The sequence below is a fragment of the Kogia breviceps genome, chromosome 6, assembly GCF_026419965.1.
Source record: "Kogia breviceps isolate mKogBre1 chromosome 6, mKogBre1 haplotype 1, whole genome shotgun sequence".
NCBI lineage: Eukaryota > Metazoa > Chordata > Mammalia > Artiodactyla > Physeteridae > Kogia > Kogia breviceps.
Genome location: NC_081315.1, coordinates 114851468 through 114870519, shown reverse-complemented (window position 1 = coordinate 114870519; position 19052 = coordinate 114851468). Strand labels below are relative to the sequence as shown.

Genomic DNA, 19052 nt, shown 5'->3' with positions numbered 1-19052 from the left:
TTGGCACTCACATAAAGATATTCATTCAACAATCATATATTTGGGTAATTATATCTGTTCTTTCAGGTGTCAATAGAAGGTAGAAACAAGGCAATTGAGACTTCTGATTTTTTAAAAATGATCTGGAGCCTAGATGTGTTCAGGTTCTGAAAAGGTTTAACTTTTGAGTCATTGAGTACCTCCCAATAATATGTTTTGAATTTACTAATTAATTAGCTATCTTTGGGTTCAATTTGAATAAGCTTTCAGATCTTCCTCAATATCAACAGTGCTGGCATAAATTTTAATAAACACATTTCCATGTTATTTTACTTTTAAAAATAAAATTCTTTCAAAAATAATTATCTTTATCCTAAGTAATAGCAACATTTATTTCACTTATCTTTAATGCACAGGAGAAACAAGCATAGGATGAAATATATATTTTCATACTATGTTTCATACTATGGTGTGACAATACTTTATTGTCACACCAGGCTGTGATGCCATCTATGAATTTATTTCACATAACATCTTCTCTAAATGTTATCTTTGGCCCTTTGATTATAATGTAAATTAGTGCACTCCACAGAGTTTAGAAATTGCTTCAAAGAATATCTGACTTAGCCCTTAAAAGCAAGTATTATACAACAGGACTGACAATAAAATTAGTATCACACAAAGGACCACCTTGGGCCATAAACCTGTTTTGCCACTTATGTATGCAAACTACTTCTTGCCATTTCTTTTGCCAAATTAAGCTTACTATTGGACTATGTAAACATGATCTTTATTCTGTTTTTAATATCCTGTATACCTTCCCAAACTGGTCAGAAGACCAAATTCAACTCTTCCACCACATCTAAGCTTACAGCAATATGTTTCAGATAAATGTCTCCAAATACTGTGGGCCTACAGTTTGTTTTTTAGCTCAGCAATTTTATAGCAATACTATAAAGCAATGACTTCAATTTCATACAATCATGCTTGGCACAGATAGTGGCTCTTATCCAGACCTATTTAATTTCACCTTTCAGGAATTATGTAAATATCATATGTCTCTTCAAGATTTACCACTACAGTGTTACATTACTGACCTCATCTCTCATAGACCACACAACATATCGACCTTAGCATTTGTCTTTTTTGCACTTAGCTCATGTGGTGAGCACCTGAAAACCATTCTTAAAACTTACCACCCACTCTCTTGCCTGCTCAGCCTCTGCCTTTTAAATCACGCTTCTTAATTTCCGTGCAGACTTGGCGGACAAGCAGGATGTGATGTACTGTGCAGGGCCACGATCACAGAGGTACAGTACAGGTCAGTATAAGATTTTAACAACGTGGTTATTCATGATAATTATTGCGTCTGACCAGTATTAAGTGAACATAAGCAAAAGACTTGTGTGGAGCACTTAACATTTTGCTTTTGTATTTACATCCACGTCATGGCATAATGAATAAGCATATGGTCTCTGGACTCAGGTAGACCTTGGTTGGAGTTCCCCTTATGCTACTTCTAATCTGTATGACCTTGGGAGGAGTCTTCTTCTGAGCCTCAGTGTTCTCATCAGGAAAGTGACAATAATTGTGCCTACAACACAGACTTGTTATGGAAATTACATGAAAAAATTCTCAAAAACATTTAGTACATGCCTGCCTTACAGCAGTTGCCCATAAAGTACAGCTGTTATCATTACTACTATTTTTGCTGTTATTAGTTGGAGTTTTGGGGGGCATCTTTATGATTAAAATGGCCTGTATCAATAAGATTGGGGCTAAAACAGAAGCAAAGCAAATTAACCAAATTTCAAATAACTTTGGACAACTTTAACTTTTCCCTTAGAAAATCCATCATTTCTTGATTTTTATGTTTTAAATGTTTTCCCAAACCATTTTTGGGAAAAGAAGCATAAAAATAAAATACCAGTTTATATATATCCCCATGTCCCTCTGCCTTCTTCCAGTGCACATTTTCCCTTTCTCTACACTCTGGCATACAACCTTACCATTCTGGCCAAGTGCTGCGGCTGATATGAAAATAGTAACTAGTTAAGCAGATGTGTATCAACTATACTCTGAAAAATAATAGCATAATCCTAACTCTGCCACTTATAAACTGTAAAATCATAAATTATTTAACCTGTGCCTGAATGTCCTTTAAAATGTGGTTAATAAAAACTAAACACACACACACAAAAAAAAAAAAAAAAAAAAAAAAAAAAAACTAAACACTTCAGAGGGAGGGTTGTGTGAGTTAATATATTAAAGTGTCTAGAACAGTGCCTGGCACATGTGCTACACAGGTCTTAGCTTTCCATTAAGGCTGAACTTGTATACAGCACTTCATGTACACATACACACAAATGAGGAACTGATATTTCCTTTTCTGCATCACTACTAACTACCTTTCTTTCTACACTGTGTCCTTAGGTAATCTGCACTGCATAGAAATCTACAAAAGATGACACTCATTGGATTCCCTTCTCAGTATCTCAGTCACTCCTCAGTTTTGTTAGGAATTTGGAGATCCCAATTTCCTATTTTAGGCCACAAAAGAACAGTTAGTGCTCTACTGTCATTTTATCTTTTAAGGTTAAATGAAGGACTACCGTATAGTAAAGCTTTGCCATCCAATATTTTACCTCCTGAAAACACTCAAGACCTGAAGTTAATGCTAATAACTATACCACTCATGTAGCTGACACTCTTTGATAGAAGTGTGATAAAAATGTCCTCTTGTCATGAATGATGTCTTTTGCGTAGCTTAGTTGATTACAGTCCATCATTCGGCAAGCACAAAACACCCACACCCTACCTAACCTCATTTTGGGATGGAAAGATACTAAGGGAGTTAGTTACAGGATTTTTTGACCTTTCTACAGTAATTAGCAGTATCTTTCACTGGTCCCAGTGTTTCAGACATTTTGGTATCAGCAAATTTTAGTGACAGTATCTGGGAAGTTAGCTCCATACCACAGCTATTGCTAGGAAGAAAATAAAATTGCATTTTTCTTGGAAAGGAAAAATTAGGTATCCTAGGAAGATTATAAATATATTAGATAAGTTACAGTTATTACTACACAGGGCTATTTTTCTTGACTTGAGGTGCTCAATTATTTTGTAAAAAAAAAAAAAGAAGAAAAGAAAAAAGCATTTCCCATAAAATGGGAGATTTTGTAGCATAAATCTAGGAAAAATCAAGTGGGGCATCTGATATCCATGGCTATAACTTTATTTGTAATTACTATCCATGGCATTCATGATGCTTTTCATCATGATAAGGGACATTTCTAGTGTTTCCCAGGACATTACTAGAAGCATTTATAAAACATAAATGTTTGAAATTGAATAATAATAATAGAGTGTCTAAGAAGTTGAAGCTAGCCTAGTGTCTTGTCTCAAGGGCTAAGAGGTTAAAACCTTTATTAATTATTATAAGACCCTCTGCTTCTGTGCATTTGGCTAATAAAATATATTTATCTATATAGGTGACTGCATGTTATTTCCTAGGTAGGAAGAATAAAGCATATAAAATCTTTGACATATACAATTATTTTCATATGAATATATTTTCAATGACACTCTGTATTATACTATATCTTATTTCTCAAGAGTGAATAAGAAAAGTCCTTTAGCAAAGAGGATCTAAATTAGGGTAAAGAATTTAGCAGAAAGTTTTCAAGAATAGGCTTGTGAGCTTTGAAATGATTTGAGTTCAAACTCTACTGGTTGTTCTCTTGCTTTTGAAGTTGTGTTCGTTTCTTCAATAATGACATATATTTGTATAATGATTCACTAAATTGTAATTGAAAATGAGTGTACTTGTGATTCTCAATTTTCAACTAACTGGCTTGGAGCTGGTGATCAAAATTTAGTTATTGTAGGCCAAATCATTCATTATATCCTAGAGGCATCAGATTATACATTTCATTTATGTTCACAGAAATCCACTTCAAACAAAAATACAAAAGTCAAATGCATACTCATATGTGCACACATACATGCACATATGTGCAAATATTTATTAAGTATATAAAGCCAAACCCAACAAAAAGCCGTCACAGAACAAGAAAAGGGATCTAATGATAGAAATGGAGATAATTATACATTAAAAAATGAAAATATGGTTAAAATATGTTTATTATATAGTAAATCACCAAAATTGACATAAGAAGAGTCAAATTACTATGACGGCAATTTTTTAAGTTGCTCTGGAATGATCTCCAGAAAGTTGCTGGGCCTAGCTGTTTTTGTGAAAGCTTCTTTGAACCTTCAGTACCATAAAATAAAGAAATTTTCCTAAGTCATTTTAAGAGGTTAGCACATTCCTCATCTGAAAACATGACAAATATGATAAAAATGGAAAGCTATAAACCAATTTCACTATTAATAAAGTTGCTAAAACTATAAATATTAGAAAAATGAATGCAGTAAATAGCAAAAAAAAATACCATATCCTGATTAAGTAATTGCCAACAATTACTCTTGCCTCCATACACTTAACATGCTAAACACAATCCCATTATTAATGCCTCTCATTACAAAAGTGGATCTTAAAGAACCGAGTAAATACGGGGAGAACATGAGTAGTCTGGAAAAAGAAATGTATTTACTGTGTCATTCTCCAAGAGAAGCAACTGACCCATGGGCACCAGGAAATAAAGAGTTTTAAATGATCCTATTTTTCTCTGTGTTCTTTCACAAATTTCTTAGCTGCTTAAAAATATACATATTTCATTTATAATCCTAAAAAATTCATCAGAATTACTCAGAAGGAAAACAAAAAGCAAACAAACAAAAAATGATAGCAACAACATCAAACAAAACCTAAAATATCATAAACATTCCCATGTGGGGATGAGACTGGTAGAGTCTTTAAAATGTGAAGCCAACCAAATCTGGACTGAAACCTTCTCCTATTCCCAGCAATATTTCTGTTCAGATATGGGCATTCTTCATTGTTCCAAGAACTTTCAACTGTATTCAAATTAGGACCATTTGGAAAATTTAAACTGCTGACCAGCGTTCTCTGAAAGGTGAACTCTGACGTCTTACTCTAAGACCAGCTCAGACTGAATCAATCAAGTCACCACCAACTTCAACCAGCTTGTCAGTGTTCCCTATGACTTGGAGCAGTGTTGGCTAAGGTTAAGATCATTTAGACATCATAAATACAGATTCTGATTATCACTCTAAGGTTCTTCTTTACTACAAAAAGACATAACATACGAGCAAGGGGCTCACAGTTCAAGTCAATGCAAACTGGAATTTGTCTAAAATTACGAGAGTGCCTTTAAACCAAATTGCCAGAAGTCGAGAACTACTTATACTAAATCAATTTTATGGAGTATAGAGACACAATTTTACTGAGTATAGAGACATATAATTTACACAATTATAACGTATACATAATATATACACACATGTTAATACATGTGTGTGAGACATAATTTACATAATTATATAAATATGTGTATATATATACACACACATACAGACACATATTAATTAACATTTGATATAAATGTGAGTGTGTGTATTACAGACTGAATGATATTCCCCTACCACCAAATTCCTATGTTAAAGTCCTAACACCCAGTACCTCAGAATGTGACTGTATTTGGAGATAAGGCCTGTAAAGAGGTAATTATGTTAAAATGAAGTCATTACGGTCATTATGGCCCTAATCCAGTATAACTGGTGTCCTTATAAAAAGAGGAAACTTGGACACAGACACACTGAGGAAAGACCACATGAAGACATAGGGAGAAGATGGCCATTAACAAGCCAAGGAGCAAGGCCTCCGAAGAAACCAACCCCACTGACACCTGGATCTCAGACTTCCAGCTTTCAGAACTATGAGAAAATTAATTTCTGTTGTTTAAACCACTCAGTCTATGGCACTTTGTTATGGCAGCCCTAGCAAACTAATACAGTGTATGTGTGCATGTGTGCCCGTGTGTGCGCACGTGTGTGCATGCGTGTGTGTAATTTAAAGTATAATTGTTACTATGTCATCTAGAGTCACCCTTACCACATAATATTTCATTTCATAGACTGTGGAAAAGTTCAAGGTCCTCCCATAGATTCCTGCAAGTGCCTAGGGATTAGTGTCTTAGCTTCAACCTCCTTCTTCTCCTGGTTCAGTTCAGATGTCATTTTACAGTCTCCAGAATTTGTGGTCCTTGTTCTGTGCTAACCTAAGATGGACCTCAGGCCTTTCTATTAATTTCCATAAAAATAACATAAGGTAAAAGGTTAAGAACAACCTAAAACAAAACAAAAATAAAAAGGTAATTGTAAACATGGGAATTGTGAACATGGCTGACTTTACATCCTAGAAATGTAAAAAGTTAAAATTGAACATTAGCTATCTCTGCTCTAACATAGTCACTTAGCCATTTCCACAAGTGGGAGATCTAGTTTCCTTTCATGTTCTAATGTTATAGTTCTTATTCTCTCCTCATTTCTCTTCTATCTCTCTCTTAGCTTTCCTCTCTCCGTCCCTCCCTCCTTCCCTTCCTTCCTCTCCCCTCTTCTATATATACCTTGATTATCTCTACTCTTTTTTTTTTTTTTTTTGGCTCTTCCTTCATCCTCAGCAGTCTGACCATCATTGTTAGTGAATTTGGCTCATGCTCTCAGGATCCCTTTTTCTACCTCAAGTAGCTAATCAAACTATTTTCTCAAACAAAGACAGTTCCCTTCCTCAGAGAAATCCTGGAGCCAGCTGTTAAAGTTATCCCAGCTATATTATGTTTAGCCAAGTTACTGAAAAGAGTGAAGGTAATATTTCAAGTTGTCTTTTCACCCTGATTCAAAAAGAATGAACATCAATCATTGAACATCATCAAATACCAATACATTACCCTTCTATGTGATCTCTAAATTGACACAGATCTAAAACCTCCATTAAATCTGTTGAAAATTATTTTAAAATTCTGCAGTCTCATTAGAACTTTTCATTACACATATGAACTCTGAACTTTATTTTTTAAGCCATCAACTGTTGCACCCAGCAAATGATTTAAACTATGATTATTTCAAAGAAGGCACTTTGAAAACTAAAGACTTTCTATACTAGTCACTTTCTATAAGGGACATAGGAAAGAAGGCTTAGTTTTTTGCCTTTGTTTAAAAGATTTTCCACACAATTAATATGTGTTGATATAAATTGCCTAATTGAAGAATGTCAGTTTATGGTTTGTGGAAGAAAATGAAAATAAATTCTGGTTTGAAATCACTTCTTAGGAAACAGGCTGCTACTGCCACCTGGGGGAGGTTCTTTCTGCTTCATTCAAGAAAGCCAAACGTTCTTCTCAGAGGAATAAATCCCTTTTGTGTTTTCTTTGTCATATCCACACAGGAAGAAGACTTTTAAACTTTCTGCCCATGAAGTCATAAAGCATTCCAGATGTCTCCAAAATTGCTTCACACAGAAATACATACTTCACAGACTTTTAGAGAGGTACAGGAGAAGATGAACCAGAATATAATGATATGAAGGTTTCTACAACTTATAAACTGAGAAAGTATGTTGCAAAATATGGATTATATACTAAAAAGTGGAAAAATCAAATTTAATCTTTTAACAACAAAATAAAACCCCAATTTTTAAGCAAAATTTATTTGACCTTAAGTTATAGTTAAGTACTCCGTTTCTGAAATATGTTAACAAAGTTACAGCTAAGTACTCCTTTTCTGAAATATGTTATCATTAATTGATATGGAAACTGTATGTGTTGATATAATCATGATAGTGATCACATCAAACAATAAATTTCAATTGAATGGAAATAACCAAGAGAGTTTTCTTAGAGAACTTTTGAATTTATGAACTAAATACTGTTATGAAGTCAATATCTCTTGCATGTATATTACATATCTATTTGATGAAACTTTTTCATGAAGTAGTAAATATGTCAATTACAATGGGAAAATTTGTGATCATTGTTTTTCAATGTCTACTTTCTATTTAACAGTTGCCAATCTTGCATTTCTTTAGGCTGTAAGATAAATTGTTACCTATTAGCAATTCTGTTAAACAACGAAGTTAATCCTGGAAATAGAAGTTTCAGGAAGTACCTAGTGCAGTTACACATCTGTCAGGTGACATAAAAAACTCAGTGCTGATTATAGGAAGACAACTAATCATTTATAGAAAGGATTCTGGTAATAGATTAACTAAATAAAATACATACAGTATCAGTCTCAGAGTGGTACAGTGACACTGCCAGAAGGTTGAAGTTCATAATTGTACCAGCTTGAGGGAAGTCTGTGGAGAAAGCATTTTTAAGATTGGAAAAGGTAAGCGACATAGAGCAAATCGGTTGTGATTCCATAATTAATTCTTGAAAAAAAATCACACATCTAATTTAGGAGTAAAAAGAAATCTGAGTGTCTATGGTGCAGCTGACACAGCTGAATGAGTTGGTGAGTTGGGGTCACCTTCAGGGACCCATAAGGTGAGTGTCTTTTGTATGAGGTATGAGGTTCCTTCAACATGTTCATATTAGCAGCTGCAGTGAGTACGGTGAGGGGTATCAGAGGACAAGAAAGGCCAGCGGTACATAAAACTTTATAGTTGAAGTACAAGTTATAAGCAAAAATAATAAATATGCAATATTAAATGTCTTTATTTCTGAATCAGCAGATTGAGTACATTTGTCAATTTTCCAGTAGCTCTGCCTTATCAATCTAATGAAAATGATGGATGACCTTAAAATGCTATAAGGGGCTTATGTTCTGCACAAAAATAACTACATTTTAGGGGTGCTGTAAATGAAATAGATTCTCCCCAGGTTCTCCTCCCTCCTAACTGAACTGCACAATGTGTTGGCCTTTCCTTTCTTCATTGAAGACCCAATACTTAACTATGATGAACCATGGAGATGTTTAATTATTTCATAACAGATATTACAAGTAGTTCTCATTTTCATCAGAATGTTGCCTAGTTGTTAAAAAAAATTAGTAAACAGAAACAGAAGTCTTCCTTTAATATTATTCATGTTTCACAGGACCGAAGCATTCACGAAGTCAGGAAAGATAATTTTTGCAGTTGCCACTTGTATATTCAAGGGGTGGGGAGGCAGGGAGTGGGGAGGTGCAGAACATTGTTTAAAATGCAAGAAGGGCCATTTCTTCCACCGTACTGTTCCTTCTCCTCCAAGAGTGAATAACTTTCAAATATTGCTGCTACCTTTGTTCCTGAACTGAGAGACCTCAGGACCCCATTCCTAAACCAACTCACCTGTCACATTGATAAGTTAACATATTCCTCCTAAACATGGTTTACACCATCTTCATGTAATTTTTTTCCTAATTTTCCTGCAATTATTGTTTCCTCCTCCCTTCCTATCTGTATTTGATTTCTCTCTCCTCTCCCACTGCAAACTACTAGTATTATTTCCATTTTCCCTTTGTCACTGAGGGGTCCCCACTTCAGTGGAGAGCTCCTCCATGCTTTAGACACTAAGAACAAGAGGAAAGCAAATCGAAGTCAATACTTGGGAGTGCTCTAGGCCAGGTAAGAAGTCTTACATTGGGGGATTGTAGAAGCCTGACTGCTTATGCTGAGCCTTTGTTTACCCACAGCCATGATGGACTCCAATAAGATGACCATCAACTTGGTCCTCTTTGGCATGACTCAAAGTGGAAAAAGTTCTGCTGGGAACATTCTTCTGGGAAGCACTGACTTCCACAGCAGCTTTGCTCCATGTTCTGTGACCAAAGATTGCAGTCTGGGCCGCAGCTGTCACTTCCACAGCTTCATGCGTTGAGGGGGGCAAGAGGTAACCCTGCAGGTCCAGGTGCTGGACACTCCAGGTTATCCGCACAGCAGGCTGAGCAAGGAGCATGTGAAGCAGGAGGTCAGGGAGGCCCTGGCACATCACTTCGGGCAAGAGGGTCTGCACCTTGCACTGCTGGTCCAGAGGGTAGATGTGCCTCTATGTGAACAGGAAGAATCTTCCCCAGTCCAGATGATCCAGGTAATAAAAAGGAGGCAATTACACTGATGACATTATTCCCATTTGAAGGACATTATCTTAATAGGAAAAAACTATGAAAAACTGGTCAAAAGAGTAGTTTTAAAGCAAGTTTAAAGCAAGTAGTTTAAAACAAGTGCTGGTCACATAGGAATAACTGGTAAAAATTACTTGATTTTCCCACCAAGAGTCATTTTTACAATTTCCTTTAGAGGAATTCAGTCATTTTGTAACTGGGTCATAGAAAACAAAACAAAACAAAACAAAATATGAGATACTGAACTTCAGAGGTTAACTAAGTCTCAAACCCCTAAGAACTGTGAATCTGATTGTCAGTGTGGTCTCAGACTATCTGCATCAGAATCAACTGAGCTGTTTGTTAAAAATGCAGATTCATCCAAGCCCTACTGAAAGAGAATGTCAGGAGTAGAGCTTGCCTATCTGTATTTGCATAAACTTCCCATATATTTCTCTAAAACAGTGAAGTTTTAGAACCACTGAACTAAAATACTTACTTGCATCCATTCAACATCAAGGGACAACCTCTTACAGTTCACCACAAATGGGGCATTACTGTCTGATTCAGTCACTGAACACTGTATTGAGCACCAGTACAGAGCTTAATGATTGGTGAGTAATATATGAGCCCTGGTCTCAAAAAGCTCACAGTCTAGAAGAGACAAATAGATATACAAGTATCAGACAACGCATTAAGTGCCAAAGTAGGGCAACGTATAACTCCTCGGTGAAGGAGGCATCACTGAGACCTACACCACGGTAAATATTCAGGGGAGATTTACACTTTATTAACAGGAAAGAAATCAGGAATTTCAGAAGATTTGCTTGTTTCATCATCTGTAGGGTAACTGCTCCATGCCAGCCATGAGAAGATCACAGGGACCTCAGGGTGAACAAAAATAACGTATGCCACTTTTGACTAGTGGTTCATCCCTGTTTGTTTGTTCATTTATTCAATTTCTTGATTCTCCAGTCGGGGGCCACCCAAATTTAACTGCTGGACTTGATTAGTATTATTCAGTAGCCTGATTAAGTCACTGAGGTCAGAGAACACATCTCTCCCAGAAGCTTCACAAGTAAACTACATGAAGAATAGAGAGGGCTTCCCTCGTGGTGCAATGGTTGACAGTCCGCCTGCAGATGCAGGGGACACGGGTTTGTGCCCCCGTCCGGGAAGATCCCACATGCTGCGGAGCGGCTGGGCCCGTGAGCCACGGCCGCTGAGCCTGCGCGTCCGGAGCCTGCGCGTCCGGAGCCTGTGCTCCGCAACGGGAGAGGCCACAGCAGCGGGAGGCCCGTGTACCGAAAAAAAAAAGGGAGTAGACATTTTTAATTCAAAATGAATTTGTATAAATGCTATTCTTCTCTTGGTCCCATCTCTGATTATGCTCATGCAGAATGTTACACTTAGAAAAACAGTATACATTGCTTTAAAGAAAGATATCTTCCCTTAACTAGTAAAGGCATAAGATTGTTCTAAATGACAGACACACGTTTTGGTTTTCAGTAACTGTGCATGTTTCTAAAAAAAAAAAAAAAAAGCCATATGTGTAATCACAAGAAACTAGCGGAAAAAATTAGGCTGAGAAGAGTATAAAAAAATAATCCTCATCATCTAACTCCTGAAAAATCAAGGACATTCTGTACAAAAGCAAAGAAGAAGAAAAGAATATGACTGCAATTAAGAAACAATGTGGAATCTAAGAATGCCCATAAACCACCCCCCAACCAATTAAAGCCTTCATTTCAAACAATATTTCTGGTAGAAATCAAGTGGCGCGGGGGGTGGGGGGGACATGCAGCCATACAGTCAGTGTAATTTTTAAACACTTTAAAGATTCATTTAAAGTTGCTATAAAATAGACATTTAGCTTAAGCTATAGATGATGTAATCCACTAAATTCAGTAAATGCATAAATAGTTCTCAAAAACTAACCTGACCCTCTCCATATGTCTCCAGATTTTTCTTTCTGCTAGTCCAGACAAGATATTTTAAGAGACATACATTTTGAAAATAGATTTTTTCCAGTTTTAGGATATAGAACAATATTGAAATTCCCTAATTGTTTTTGATGCAAGTGAATTTGATTCATACATGTCTCTGATCCTTTTAAATGGTATTTGGCATATAGCCTTCTCCTCTTATGGCTGCCTTCCTTATGTCAGTGGCCAATTCAGGAGTTGAAGGCACAGAGGAGATGGGCTAGGGAAAAACTCAGATCCAGAATATTTTTTTCGAGAGTAAATAACTTCTGTCTCCCGGGAGAATTCAGCAGCCAAGATTTAGTAATCCTCAGAGGGGCCTCGACCCCTAGGAGGCACTGCAGTCCTATTCTGGGCTTACCACCTTGATCTTTGGTTGAAGATTGCCTAAGCACACGCTGGCTGTTTATGACCTTCTTCCTGAAGGTGCCTCAGATACTAGTGGCAACCATCTGGATATGCTCACAGATTGGGAGCAGCTGCAGAATGTCTGAATATTCAACAGGACCAACAGCTGTTAGGAAAGAGCAGGAGTTGCTAAGGTCCTCTGGTTTCAGACACACCCTGGATTTCTCCTTCTTCCTGGCTCATGCAAAATGGGGAATAGAACATCTGCCTTCCCCTTTTCCTTTCCCCCTTTCTGGGGGCACTGATGCCTTCCATGGAAGTAGTCTGCAAGGCTAGTGCCAGAGAAGTGACCTCTTCTTTCCTGTACCTCTGTTGTCTCTTTAAATATCTCTCAATTTGTGCTCCAATATTTTACAGAGGGGTTATAAGCTGCCAACTGTGACAACTAAAACAGTTCCTCAGATGATCCCTTTTTCTTTATGTTAGGCCTTCATTAATTTACAGTAAAATGGTGGAGATGTCAGTGAGTCATCTCCCCAAAATCGGGAAATAAAGGGAATGATTCATCTGAATGTTATCTATCATTTTAATTTTTTAAAAAATCCCCCAATAATAGATCAGAGCATATCTAATAAAGTCACCTGAGGGAAAGTGCTAGCATGCGGCCAAAGTGCACCAGGAATTGAATCCAGGAATTGACTAAATCCTTTCCATGATCATGGTATCATGTACATATTATCACTGTATATATTCAGGCTTCAATCATATATTTTAATCTCAAATGGACAACTCAACTGCTGATGTTACAGATGGGTGTACACAGGAAAGGTTCAGAAAGGCCAATGTAAGGCCTGAACATACTAAACAAAGATCATGGGCTTAGGTGTTCTATTGAATTCAGTTGAAAAATAAGCCTGTTACAGTTCTAGGTATATGACTATAAATGTTACTAAGACTTTCTTGGCTTCAGTTCCTCACTTATAAAATGGGGATAATTTACCTAATTGAAGAGTTCTGAGGGCTATATTTAATAAATGTAATGTGCTTGGCATTGTGCCTGAATTACAGCAGGTTCATAGTAGGTTTGCAGAAAATTGCCATTACTATTATTGTTTTTATTGCCATCAGCACTACCTAGATTGTGATGAGTACTTATTCAAATGAACTACTAGATATAAGCAACATATTATAGATGTTAAGAGCATGGGTGGAGTAAGTTATACCTGTGTTCAAGTTCTTACTTAGCTACTCGCTTTGTAACCTTCAGTAAGTAACTTCTCTAAACTTCAATCTTTTCATTGGTAAATTGGGAAAGATAATAGTTTATTGGGAAAGATAATAGTTTACTGGGTTACTTTTGGAATTAATGTCATATTAACATAATAGTAAATTAACTCAGACACTGGCACATGGCAAGTGCATAATAAATGTTACCTATGATCATTGTGACTTTATTGTTAGTATTTGTTTTACCCTAAAATTGGGACATATTATTTGTAGCCTTCTTTGGGATTATTTTGATAGGCTTCAGAAGAAAGTAAGAGTGAAATAAAACTTACACGGCCCTGATTTATAGGGACTTCCTTATTTAGAAAAAAATCTGGGAAAAAAATTCACTGGCTTAGTAATGTTAAACTAAGAAGCCCCAATTTAGTGTGAAGGACAGGGGTCCCCTGCCAGTCTAGGAACCTCTGTTACAGGCCCAAGTCTGCCAATAATCAGCTATGTGGCTTTGGTCAAGCCATTTAACATCACAAGGCCTTAATACCCTAATCTGTAAAATAAGGCAATTTTGACAGATGATCTCTAAGGTTGACTGTTCTCTAAATCTGATCTAACGAGGCTTATCAGTCAGCTTTGGCTCTCTAAGAAGGAAAATGTGGTGCTCTAAGTGGGAAGAGAATAAGGGAATAGCATAAAATATAAAGAATGGTCCTTATTGTCCTCCTGATCCATAATAATTTTTTTCTCAGTTGATGTAATAGTTGGCTTTTTTTAAAGTTTCCCCCTAAAATGTCCAGATGCTATGATTTCATCAACCACAAACAAGTGGGGCAGGGCTGGTGAGGTCCTGGGAAAATGAACATAATTCCTGGAAAACAAAGTTTATATTCTAACTAGTTGTCCCAAAAGGACTAGATGGACTCATACTCATTAGCACTATGAAACCAAACAACTCATGATTGATTATAAAATTTCCATCTAGCTTAGTACTTACTATATTTAAATTATTAACACCAGAAACTCACATTAACTTATTTCCTTTTAGATTTTTTATGTGAGGTATCAATCAAATGTGATTATTCTTTCTCTGGATCCATAAAGAATGTTTGGCCACTAACATGATGACTATACACCAAGTGACACTACTTTCAAATATTCAACTATTTGCTGGCCAAAGATCAATCTAAAGAATATAAGCTAAATCAACCATTCTCTTCTATTTTTGGCAGTAATTCAAAAGTGCAATTTTTCTCACAGTTTAGGACATGAGCATCCTTTCATAAATAATTATCAACATGTAAAAACTTTGCAGTGGCTGAACACATGGACTTATAAGTGGTGTCAAGCTTACAAATCTATTATCCTTAGGTGTTTTAACTCATTTTTCCCGAATGATATTATGGTTTCAAATACAGAAGATGTCTGGTGGAGACAAAGAGGCAACATGTTAATGTTACAATACAGAAAGCCAGGAACTAAAAACACACTCTGAATGTTATGCCCTTTAATGCAATAGGTACTAACCTAGCAAGAGGAGAAGTCTGTTATAATATATAACTCAAGAGAGAACCACTTGAGCCAAACAGTTTATTTAGCACGAATTTTTATTGTGGTGATGTTGTAAAAATAGTTAATAATAAATATAGCCCCTTCATCAACAAATACCCAGGGAATAGGTCTGGGGGTAACACTCAAGAGGTTAAGGACAGTGGCTATTTATTAACTTGTATTAAACATTTCAATATCCTGACAATCAATATGAATGTATCAATAATGTGCTGAGTGAATACCAGGTCTGGCTCTAAATTTGAGAAACTTCTAGAGACAAGAGTGATGAAGGCTCAATTAGTTGTATAGAAATAAAATCCCAACACTATACAATTCCCAATAATGCTCAATCACTTTCTTTACTTGGTATGTCTTTACTGCCTGAGAACTCCTTTGTTAATTCCTATGCTTGAGGCATCATCACATGCCAGAAACTTTTTCTGACCCCTCCCTTTACCCCCACTTTCCACCTCTCCCATCCAAAACTAGGCTAAATGTTTGCCTCTATACTGCCAATATAATTTCTATCATAACACTTGCTATTACAACAAACTGAAAGTATTTTTTTTTCCTGTCTGTCCCTCCTCCTTAGACCTAACTTTAGTTAGTAAACAAGAATCTCCACTAGATATAAGCAGGAAATGTACCTGTCTTGTACCACTCCTTGTCCCCAAAGCAAAGTAGATCCTCAATAAGTATTTGCAGAAGGAATAAATCCCCTAGAGTGCTTTTTAAAATTCACATTCCCAAGCTCCACCCCTAAAGATTTTGATGCATTTTTAGCAAGCATCTCAGGTGATTCTGATGTAAATGGCCCAGAAATCTCTATTCCCAGAACCTAAATCTGGTACATTTAGCACTTCATTAATTTTTCAACCATTTGGATTAATTTGCTGGGGCTGTGATAAAAAGTATCATTAACTGGCTGGCTTAAGCAACAGAAATTTATTGTCTCTCAGTTCTGGACGCTGGAAGTCTGAAACAGGTGTTAGCAGGGTTAGTGCCTTCTGAGGGCTGTGAGTGAAGGATCTGTCCAAGGATTCTCTCCTTGGCTTATGGATGGCTGTCTTTATGCTCACCTGGTGTTCTCTCTGTATTCATGTCTTTGTCCAAATTTCTGTTTTATAAGGACATATTGGGTTAGAGTCCCACCTAATGATCTTAATTAATTGCATCTGCAATAACCCTATTTCCAAATAAAGACACTTCTGAGGTACTGGAGGTTAGGACTTCAACATATCAATTTGGAGAAAGGGGTTACAATTCAACCCACAACATGGTTTATTTATTTTGCAATTCTCTGACTTCTCTCTCACAAGAGATGTGTTAGAGTATATAGAATATATGACAAACTCTGAAGAGGTTTGGTAATTTTGCTATGTCATTATTAGCTAAAATGTGATGTTGACATTGCACTTGCTAATTTGCGTTTTAAAGGCACATAAGTATATGCCAATTAAAGTACTTCTTTGAAAAATTCTTTTGTAAAATTCAGAATCTTTGTTTAATTATTCCCTAATGTACTGATCTGGAAATGTCTGAGGATTTTCTTGAGGCAGGGCATTTCAGGAGAACTAGAAATATACAATTATTCTACGGTATAAACAGACACATTTTGAACCGATATGAGGAAAAATTTTGGACCTATACCTTGAGAGAGTCCCTCTGAATACAAAATAGAAAGTGCAGATTAAAGGCGAATTTGTGATAATGAACTAGAGTAGAAAAGTTTTACAGGAAAGTACAATTTTGTGTCCAAAAGATTAAATTTCAAAATTGAGGACTCAAAATTAATAAATAAAACCCTAAACCTTCTATTTGAGACGATGGTGAGGGTCTAAATTCCAAATTAATACAACATATTTATTGAGAGTTTACAACGTATTAGAGACTTTGATTGATATAGAAAGACATAGACTTTGCCTTCAAAGAGGTCATGGCCAAGTTATAGAAATAAATGTGAAAATGAATAGCTCTGATAAAATTCAGACTGTGTTAGGAGTTATAACTGGTAACCACAGTCTTGAGATGTTTCTAATTTAAATATATAGCCCCACAGTTCCTGTATTTTCATATTAGATTTACAAGTCCTGATTATTCCTTCCTCCCTCCTTCCCTTCCTCTTTCTTCCTGCCTTCCTTTTACTTTCTTTCCCGCTCTCTTACCCTCTTCTCCCTTTCAGTCTTTTTTCAGTTGTTCAATATTATAAATATGAATCCTATATTCATTCAAAACAGTTTCCCAAACTGCCATTCAATTTTTTCAAGATTTTTATAAACTAGAGTTTGTGCTAATGCCTCTCTCTGTTTGTACTCAACCTCTTTATACATCAGTTTCTCTATATCATAATGGTATCTCCCACAAATCAACATGTTGAGCTTTAAAAGAGATAAAGTATGTAAAGCGCTTAGCATAATATCCGGCACTAAATATTAGTTGTTCTCCTTTTTTTCTTTTAATTATTAGACGTTCTGGATATTTCTTGTTATGATTATTCCTAAGCATTTAATACTTCTCTTGCTATTATAAACTGGTAGCAGCTTTGGAAATATTTTTGTTATGGGAGTGTTTGGAATGGAAGGAATTTTACTGTCACATTGTCATGATTTCACATAACTTTGGAAATATTCAAAAAAGTTAAATGGTTATTTCTAGATGCCTTTCATATTGCGTGAGCAACCTGCCATGTGCTATTACTTCTGCTTTATATCAGCTCATTTTCACTAATCAAACAAGAATTTATTTCATAACCAACTTGTACATATTACTAAACAAAGGAATACCGGTCTGCAGTGTTTTTCACCCACATTAGAGGAAGTCACCCGATAAATTGGGTTTGATTCCAGGTATGTGAAGAGGATGCGAGCCACAGTAATATTTTGTAGTTGCTCCAAATTACCAAATGTATCTTGATCTTAGCATTTCCATTACATGTCATTTAATTGACAGATTGTAACCAGAATATGTAATTATAAATCCTTAGAAAATGCTTTCAATGATGATGATAACACAACATTCCTACAGAAAGAGATATAACAATTCCCTTGGGCAAGGTACTCTGACAAAGGAATTCAGTGGTTCTAAAAGATTCAGGTTGACAGGCAAGTATAAATGACTGCTGAATGTTGCAAATGTAAATAAATCATATGCAGCATTGATAATATGCAGTTTTGAGGTTGTATATACATAAATTATAACAACAAAATAAAATGGAGAACTAAAGCCTTTTTTTAAAGAAAGCCCACCCATCTCTGTCCATTTGCTTACATTACTTGACCCCATCATCATTTCCATCATCTATTCCAGCTTTTAGAAACATAATGAGGTACAGATCTATTGACTGTGTTAAACCATAATAACTCCTCAGCTCTTCTTTGAGAAATATATATAGTCCAAGGCAAATAGCCATTTAACTTCTCTCTTTCAGGAACTTCTGGGACATGCTTGGAAGAATTACACTGCCATTCTTTTCACCCATGCAGAAAAAATAGAAGAGGCTGGGTTCAATGAAGATGGATACTTACATGAGGCTTCTGATACACTGCTAACCCTACTAAATTCTATTCAGCACAGATACATTTTCCAGTATAAAAAAGGAAACTCACTTAATGAACAAAGACTAAAAATCTTGGAAAGAATAGTAGAATTTATAAAAGAAAACTGTTACCAAGTTCTTACCTTTAAATGAGATTTAGGTGAAAGGAAAAGGGCTTTGGGTTTTAGAGTCAGCAGCCTGGTTTCAAAAGTGCCTTTGAAAGTGCCAGTGAGAGTGTACATCGGTAAAACCACTTTGGAAAACTGTTTGGCAATTAAAAGTAAGATTTCTAAGGCAAATCCTATGACACAATAATTACACTCTGAAGTATATATCCAACAGAAATGTATACATTTGTGCACTAAAAGACATGTATGTACAAGAATGTTCGTAGCAGTACTATTCATAATAGCTAAAAACTGGAAATT

At 35.9% G+C, this 19052-nt stretch overlaps 1 protein-coding gene across 1 annotated transcript; it reads left to right on the top strand.

Moving 5' to 3' along the window:
- Positions 1-9578: 9578 nt before the first annotated feature.
- GIMD1 (GIMAP family P-loop NTPase domain containing 1) lies at positions 9579-18777 on the top strand. Its single transcript, XM_059065840.2, is given in 2 exon segments — positions 9579-9971; positions 18517-18777. Coding segments are annotated over 2 exon segments (654 nt in total).
- The last annotated feature ends 275 nt before the right edge of the window (positions 18778-19052 follow it).